This window comes from Pyrus communis, chromosome 16, assembly GCF_963583255.1.
Source record: "Pyrus communis chromosome 16, drPyrComm1.1, whole genome shotgun sequence".
NCBI lineage: Eukaryota > Viridiplantae > Streptophyta > Magnoliopsida > Rosales > Rosaceae > Pyrus > Pyrus communis.
Genome location: NC_084818.1, coordinates 11643433 through 11652778, shown reverse-complemented (window position 1 = coordinate 11652778; position 9346 = coordinate 11643433). Strand labels below are relative to the sequence as shown.

Genomic DNA, 9346 nt, shown 5'->3' with positions numbered 1-9346 from the left:
CTAACAAACTATAAAACTTAGTTTTCCCAACCAACATTTATTCACACCCAACACAATACACTGTCAGGTTGTTTTCCATACCCCCTGAGTCCTCAACATTTGAACTACACTTGCAGCTTTCCTTTTGCTCCTAAATCAAAATCTTGAATCCACAGTTTTTCTTCTTCCTTCTTCAATTGTCTCTTGGTTGATTTAGTTCAATTAAGATGGAGGGTGACGGAATCAGGTGCTTGAACAAACTCTTTCGTGCTTTAATTGTGGTGGTAATTTTACTACAATGTGTTGTCAACCCTTCCCTTTCCCTTGGATTCAATAATATTTCTTCAGCAGGAGTGACGAGGTGCTTTGAGAGGGAAAGAGAAGCACTCCTTGCTTTCAAACTGGGCCTCGTGGATGACTACAATCTCCTCTCTTCGTGGGGAAGAGAAGAACAGAAGCAAGATTGTTGCAAATGGGTAGGCGTCCACTGCAGCAACCGAACCAACCATGTTACTCAACTTGATCTTGGGTGGTATTTTTTGAATGAAGCTTACTCACTTCAACAGAAAGGACAGCCGGAGTATCCCGAATATTATTTTCAAGGTAAAATGATGAGTCCTAAACTAATTGAGTTGCAGCATTTGAAATATTTGGCCCTTTCTTCCATTAACTTCACTGGGACCCAACTTCCATATTTCATTGGTTCTCTTTCCAATTTAAGACACCTCGATCTCTGGGATGCTTCTTTTGGTGGTCGATTTCCAAGCCAGGTCAGAAACCTTACACGCTTGCAATATCTTGATCTCAGGTCCAATCACTTTGCTAATGTAAAAAACATGAATTCATGGCTACCTCATCTTTCTGCTTTAACATATTTGGATCTGAGCTTCAATAATCTCAGTAATGTTCCTGACTGGCTGGAAGTGTTTAATAAGCTCCCTAAACTTACAAACTTGTCTCTGTCTTATTGCAGTCTTCCTTCTCCTCTAATTCATTCCAGTACTCTTTTTAACATAAATTCTTCCAGATCTCTTGCTCATGTTGACCTCAATTACAACCAACTCACTTCTTCCATATTTCTTTGGTTGTCCAAATACAATGTCAGCCTTGTTCATCTTGACCTCAGATCCAATCTCAGATCCAATAACCTTGCTAATGTAGAAAATCTGAATTCATGGCTGCCTCATCTTTCTGCTTTAACATATTTGGACCTGAGTTACAATAATCTCAGTAATGTTCCTGACTGGCTGGAAATAGTTAGTAAGCTCCCTAAACTTACAAACTTGACATTACAGGGGTGTGGTCTTCCTTCTCCTGTAATCCATTCCAGTACTCTTTTTAACATAAATTCTTCAAAATCTTTTGCTCATGTTGACCTCAGTTCCAACCAACTCACTTCTTCCATATTTCTTTGGTTGTCCAAATACAATGCCAGCCTTGTTCATCTTGACGTCTCTTTCAACCAGTTAACTGGCTTATTTCCCGATGTCATTGGAAACATGAGCTCTCTTGCATATCTAGATCTCTCTTCTAACCAATTTGAAGGGGTGATTTCAGAAAGTCATTTCTCGGGTCTCTCCAGATTAAGATCTTTGTCTCTGTCCTCTACCTCCCTAACTTTAAACTTCCATTCTACATGGGTTCCTCCCTTCCAATTGGATTCTATAATCTTGGGGTCTTGCAAGATGGGTCCACATTTTCCAAACTGGCTTCGAACTCAAAAAAGTTATCAAAGTCTTGATATTTCTAGTGCAGGAATTTCTGATATTCTTCCAAGTTGGTTTTGGGAAAGGCTGTCTCATGCTCCTGAAATTGGTTATGTAGATCTCTCCAACAACCAAATTAGAGGAACAATTCCAAACTCGCAAATCAATTTTGTATGTTTCTCTCGTCGACCAAATTTGAGTTGGAACCAATTGGAAGGTGAAGTCCCTCCATTCCTATTGAAAGCCTCGTCATCTCTCTTTCTCTCCCACAATAAGTTTTCAGGGTTGTTCTCTTTGTTGTTTCCAATTAACGCAAGTAATTTAAGATTGCTTGATCTCTCGAGCAACCATTTACATGGAGAACTTGCCGATTACTGGACTCATTTAAAAAATCTTTTAGTTCTTGATTTGAGTGACAACCTTTTTTTGGGGAGAATTCCTGCCACAATGGGCTCTTTATCTTCAATTCAAACATTGAACCTAAACAATAATGGACTTGTGGGAGAATTGCCTTCATCTTTGAAGAACTGTTCAAGTCTCGTGGTTTTTGATGTTGGAGAAAATAAATTATCAGGTTTGATACCTGAATGGTTAGGGGTTGGATTTCCAAATTTGACTATTCTTATCCTCCGCTCTAATCACTTCTATGGAAGCATTCCATCACAATTGTGTAATATGGGAAGCATTCAGATTCTAGATTTTTCGATCAATAGCATCTCCGGAAGTATACCCAAATGTCTCAACAATTTGACTCATTTGGCTCTAAGAGGAAGTTCAAGTCTAACCATCACTCACTCAAAGTCATTCTTCACTGCTATTGATGGTTATGATGACGAAGCATCCTTGATATGGAATGGAATAATGTCCAAATACAAAAGTACTCTAGGGCTTGTAAAGAGTATCCATCTGTCAAGTAATCGATTAACAGGAGAGATTCCTAGTGAAGTTACTGATCTTGTGGGGTTGATTTCTTTAAACCTATCAAGAAACAACTTAACAGGTCAAATAACTCCAAAAATAGGGAAGTTGCAGTCTTTAGATTTGCTTGATTTGTCAAACAACCAAATACATGGTACAATTCCAACAAGTCTCATTGGAATATCTAGCCTTGGTAAGTTGGACTTGTCCAACAACAACCTGTCTGGAAAAATTCCCATCGGGTCTCAACTACAACCCTATGACACCTCTGTTTTTGCCGGAAATCCTCTCCTTTGTGGAATTCCACTTGAACATATGTGCTCTCCTAAGGAAACAACTTTGAAGGAGAAACCGGTGGTTGAGAATCAAGATGAAGATAATGACGGGTTTATAACACCTGGATTTTACGTGACTTTGGGGCTTGGATTTGTCATTGGATTATGGGGAGTTTGTGGGAGTTTGATATTCAACCGGTCATGGAGATACACATACTTCAAGCTCTTGAATGGTTTAAATGATTGGCTTTATGTCAGGGTGACATTGTTCAGGCAACGAAGAATGCTCGATGAATAAACTGTAAGTTTTCTGTGACATAATGAATAATATTACAATTAACATACATGTCTTCTTCCCCTTTAAAATCTTGGCTAACGGCTAACGCCTGTGGTTTACCTGAATTTTTGTAGCTCGTTCATCGTCTTGTTTGGTACTTCATGCTAACCCTTTCGGCTTTCGGTTTGAGGAGGAGCCTGAAGGAGAAGAAGAATGCAATAACTTAAAGTTATGGAAGAAGAGATTTTACAGAATGAAAAGCTCTACTGTTACTTGTAACAATAAGTTGGAATTTCTCCAAATACATTAGAGGTAGATGTATTTGGATCATTGTCGAGTTGTAATTTCACACAAGTATTTATGGTTTTAGTTTCAATTTTTCCCAATTTGTATGAATTAATGGATGAATAAACTGCATTCCAAATTGAAAGCCAGGATTGAAGAGCTGTGTAAGACACTAAAAAAAGCGGCACTAAACGAAGGTAAAATTTCAAAACCACATTGAACTTGTTATACAAACGCCAAAATAAGTGAGACGACCCTAAACAAATGGTGGAATATGTGAGCTAAAAAGTTAATAACTTAAAAAATAAAATTTCCCACCATTCCTATTAAAACACGTGGTGTACCACTTATGTTCCCGTCACAACTAAAAATTTCTCCCATTTGTGCAACATCATACAAGCTTGTGATAAATAGGGAATGTAATGCTGAATAAGTGCTATTGAGTTTAATGTGTGTCTCTTGTTGGTGAATAACACACGATTCAGAAGCGGATAAAACAGAAACACACTCGGGATTGGTACAATACTAGTGGAATTACGCTTGTCTGAGTGAGGGAATATCACTAATCAAATAGCTAATGCACAGCCAGCTAAGTGAACAGGGAAAGGGAGCAATATTGATATCAATATCAATTCCTCTCACTTGGTAAAATTATAACGTGACAGAAACAGAACGGCCAACTATGAATAACCAGGAATACGAAAAGAAATTCTAATGAAAAATATTCATCAGCCCATGAAAAAAAAAAAAAGGAGATTTTGGAAAACCACACGTAGGAGACAGGGAAACAGATTATACTTTCCAGCTTTCACTCCACAACTATATACTTTATGGATATCATATAGTAAAGAGGAATGGTGAAAACAAGTTCTTTTCGGGTTGCATAGGTAAGTTTCATAGACCCACCGGGATTAGCACTCGCCCTCCACCCTTGGTCTCAAGGAACATGGCATATCATTAGGTTTAAAAGCTATTTGAAAGGAGAAACATGTAAAGCATTTGCAACCTTACTTACCAAAAGAAAGTAACGAAAATATCTTAGCACAGATTTACTTATGTGACAAGAGTATTGTGTATCGGGAAAAAAACAATGGAAGAAGCTTTCGGAAGGGAACAAAAAAGCAAGAAGAAAGAGAACATACAAGCATATCTTCTCAAATAACCGTTTCCATTAATGGAAAATGGTACAGGCCTCCTTTCCTGACCGAAAGATAAGATCTCTTGCATCCTTTCAGGCCAGTCTGAATTTAACCTCCGAGCAAAATCTTCAACCTCCCTGAACAGCGATTTAAGAAAATATGTCACAGCAGCAAGAACAAGTTGTCTCTAAAAATTGCATATTCACATGCAGAACCATGGTGGAGGATGCAACTTGAAATTCCAGTTTATCAGAAAATAAAATAATACTGACTAGAGAGAAAAAGACCTGCAGAACCAGAAGAGTGGGCGGCCGGAACCATGTTTCACAACAGATGCTTAATGGTGATGACCAGAAAGAGAGCTCTGTTTCTTTATAAACATAAACGAATATTTATTTAAAATGTCCAAACAACTATTGCACACAGAAAATCAAAAACCAACATCTTTCAAAGCCACCATAAAGAGCTAGCAAAGGCAAAACATTGTCCCCAATGTTTACTCATTTTTATCACAGACCAACTTTTTTTCGCAACCTTTTTCATCTTCTTAGCTGGGTGAGGAGTGGATTTGAACATGGGACAGTTTAAAAAAGAAGTGGAGAAATACCACTACATTAATAGCTATTTAGTTTTTAAGCAAACTCTGCAACATTGAAAAACATATGACAATTTGAAATTCTTTTGCAGGTATCAAATTTCATCTTCTAATTGCATATCTTCAATTTCAGAACTGCATTCATAAAAAAATAAAATAAAAAAGCAACGAAGTTGCACCATAATGAGATCCACCATTCCGTTTCCTTAAGCTTTCTATAACTAAAGTCATCATCGACAAAGTTATTACCATTCAGTTCAATTCAGTAACTTTTCTTCCACATGTTGCTCAACGTGATATATATTTTTTTTTCATCCACTAAAATTAAAAAAGATAAGATTATATTGCAAATCATGTAATAACCCAAAATAGTTGCAGGCAAACCTATCAATTTTTTCCTTCAATGCCAGATCAAACTCATCATCAATCACCATCATCAAACCCAATCATATCCTCCACCCTATCATCCTTTAGATCTTGTAGCTTTAATGTCAAACTAGAGCTAGGCGTAAATTTGTTGAGTTCATCACTGGGGCAAGCAAAGTTAAGATTGCTCGACACCTACAACATTTGGATGAAAAGAAAAATGAAGAAAAATTAGCTACCTAACAACTCAAGCGGAAATGTATAAGTTCAAGACCGAATTAGTGATTCAAACCTCATGGATCTCATTAGCCTCATATAGACATGTGCTTTTCTGCTGATCTTTTCTCCTGCGATTCTTCTTTTTGTTCTTGGAAGTTTTAATCCCTTTGGAATCTGTGAAACATAATTTCCTTACCTCCAATGAGGCCTTCAAAAGGAAATAAAGTAAAAATAGACGACTAAGACACTACACTTCAAATCCCATTACTCCCAAGTACAGTATAATGTGGGCTAATGCAATCCTGAAAAAATTAGTATCAAGTGTGCGTTGTGCAATTTGCTCGTTGGAACTACAAGCAACTCAATGATAAATCCAATTTCTCAATTAACAATAACTATGCAGTCAAGGAATAAGAGAGCAATTACTCAGGTATACCTCCAATTTCTCCATTAATGAATGACAAGAGATCATCAACTGAACGTTAATCGTTTTGCTCTTCTTCAAGCTTGGCATTCTGAAAAGTATGGAAGGTTCAATAATGACTACCAATAAGAAGGATATATTATTTAGCATAGTATAAAAGCCAGAAAACGTATTATGGAATACGTTTTGAATTCAGATTCATCAAATACCAAAGTCACCTTCAATTTCTCTCTTTCCTGAAGTTCCCTCCTCTTTCTTGCATATAATCGATTCAAAAGCCGGATGCGTGGATTGTCAGTTGAATTTTTCAAAGGCTCCAACTTCTCTTCCTGGATGATTTCTTAGTGGTGTTAAAAACAACAAAGAAACACCAAGTTTTTGCTAAGCATACACAGATATCTCAAGCATCGGAGACCTCTGTAAGATCATCAGGGAGATGAAATATTTCACGTATCTCCTCAGGTGTTTTCCCTTCAATTATTCGTGCAAGAGCACGACTAGTAAGATCCACCAATGGTTTTAACTGGAGGCTGTCAGCAGCTGTAGTCAACTCACAGAGCAACTTTGTGTCCATTCGGATGTATTTTTCATCAAAAGCCTTGCACTCCTACATAAACGAGTGGTGCCGAGTCATATGAGCGTGCCGAGTTTACACCAGCATCAGAGTAAACATTTAATCCAGTGTGCAGGTGGAGATTAATGTCCTCAGTAGCTCAAATTTATGCAAAACAGACAGAGGGCATAGACTCAGAAAGAAGGAAAACAGAATGACATTCCAAAAACATGTAGAACCTTGTTCGAGCGACCTGGTACTTGATGAAACCTGCAGTAATCAAGAATTAAGCTCAACATTGCAGTACTGACTCTTTCAGGAAGAGATATTGCATGATTCTTGGAAGCTCCCATCCCTTTCTGTATATTTTCTTTGCATATCATGGGGCAATACATGGCAACCTCTTGTTCCACTTGTTGGATTGAACCGTCGGTAGTCTGAAGCCAGATGTAAGACTTCATCATCTGAGAATGAGTTGGCACCGATGTGGCTTTAGAATTCCAACATTACAGAGTAAACGAAAAATACGAAACAGTTAAACAACCCACCCACCTTCAGCCCCTCCAAATAAACAAAAATAAAAAGAGAGAACAAATTAACACTCAACAAGTAGAGGCAGCTACAAGCACTCAAAAGAAACGAAAAACAGAAAACAATCGATTCGACTATGGCTTGAAGAACAAAGAAAAGAAAACATAATGCATTTATCTATTAAACACTAGACAAGGACGACACAACATAGTGGAAAAAAAGGAACGAGGGGCATAAAAAGAAGCACGAAGAAAGCGTACAGGAAAGTGATAATACCTCAGGTTTAATAACAGTCATGTCACCTTCTGACATTTGAACAATCCCAAGTTCTGAGGCTTAAAAACTGGAGTGCATCAGGCGCAAGAAAACAGCTTTATGTTCTTATGCAACAACTTGTTGATACCCTGTTAAGTCAAACAAAATTATAATTAGCAGCCCTTTTATGCAAATCCTTACCCAAAATTAAAGTTTACACAAATTTAACATAAACCCAAGTTAGCTAGGGCAGTAAACCACCCTTTGCAATCCCCACTCCATCGTTTAGATTAGATTAGAATATCGCTCTTAAAACATAAACCCAGCTCTTACTTGCCATGAAACAATACAAGTTCCAATTTTTCTTAACAAATCTATACTTCATACATATATATTTCCACTAAACTTAATTCCATTTATTCCAAAGTACATGAAAAAGCATTCTGGTGATTATATTGCCCTAAATCAAGTGAGAAAAATTGCAATTCATAGGTATTTTAGCTGAATTTCTCGATTAAACTAACTTTTATTACAAATAAATGATTGTTTTTCCTAAAGATTTTAGTTCAGCAAGCTCCGGATTAAAGGGTACTTAGCAATTTCATTTTTCCATTCAATCATTTCCATTTTTCCTGCACTTTCTGGGCAACCAAACAGGCATCTAGAAGGGGGAAAAAAACATGGTAAAGAAAAGCAAAGGATAGATAATTAATTAACACGAAGGAGACATACGAAATGTACGGATTCCAGGTAGGGTAGCTTTGAATTGCAGAGATTTGGCGGTTGTCGGCGAATCCCAAAAAATGGATAAATTGCGAAAAAATTTTAGGAAAAAAAAAAAAAAAAAAAAGCCTCTTGTGCGACTGAAATTGCGTCAAAAATCAAAAGGTCTACAAATCACACGTTAGCGTTTCGTTAGGGTTTCCTGACCTCTTGTATTTATTTGATTGATTATCGTTGTTTGTTTGTACACTTCCTGGTGCGGGCCCACATTAATCAACGGATCATATTGATCATCAATGTGAGCTGGTAATTAGCAGCCTTTGATTGAATACGGTCCCTATCAATGAGGCCCGTACGCCCTTTAGATAGTTGGACACTGAATATTGAGTATCATTATTCATTAGTGTTGTGAGCAGGGCACAAATAGGGGCGAATGAACATGGAACAATAAGGGTGGGGTAAGGAATGATTTTTGTGTATGGGCCGTATGGGCCGACTGGTGATCCTCTCTGAATCTTCTTTTTGAGGATTCTGAAAATCTTTTAATTATGTTCAATTATCGTATATTGTGTAGTCAAAAGTTGTTTTAAATATTTTATTGAAAATTAAACACAAATAATATCTGATAAAAACTAGTTGTACGATTTACTATGAACGAATATGATTAAAAAATTCCTTGGATCCTCACAAAGAGAATCCTCATTCGTATGAGCCACCTGGTCTGAACTATGGACAAAAATATTTCTTCTTCATAGGACATATTCTCTTATGAGTCATGTCACTAATACATCACGTAGTCAGTTGATAAGTGTTTAATCTGTCATTACTTTTATCATCCTTTTCTTCACTATTTTTGTGTAGTTTCTTTTATATTTGAGTCGTTTTTTACATATATGGAAAAAGGAAGATTTGAAGCAAGATTTGTCGAAGTGCTAGAATGTTGCTGGTGGAGTGTCACGAAGATTAATTTGCCGAGACTAGATCGGGAAGAATTTGAAGGTGTGCCATATATGGATGGAATCCGGATCTAGTTTTTGGAGGCTTTTACCTTTTGTGATATCGATGTATGAAATAAAAATTATTGTTGTTTTAGTAACTGCT

The 9346-nt window shown here is 37.0% G+C and overlaps 1 protein-coding gene and 1 pseudogene across 1 annotated transcript; one reads left to right on the top strand and one right to left on the bottom strand.

The window, feature by feature from the left end:
- Positions 1-3704, top strand: LOC137720753 (receptor-like protein EIX2). The gene is made up of 2 exons (XM_068459869.1): positions 1-3179; positions 3290-3704. Exon 1 carries the CDS (start codon positions 207-209, stop codon positions 3174-3176), a length of 2970 nt encoding a protein of 989 aa, XP_068315970.1. The 5' UTR covers positions 1-206; the 3' UTR covers positions 3177-3179; positions 3290-3704.
- Positions 3705-3870: 166 nt separating this feature from the next.
- LOC137721307 (SKP1-like protein 21) lies at positions 3871-8334 on the bottom strand (annotated as a pseudogene).
- Between the last annotated feature and the right edge of the window lie 1012 nt (positions 8335-9346).

What these genes read in the sequence shown, in the direction of transcription:
- LOC137720753 (XM_068459869.1), top strand. Translation starts at nt 207, where the DNA reads ATGGAGGGTGACGGAATCAGGTGCTTGAACAAACTCTTTCGTGCTTTA.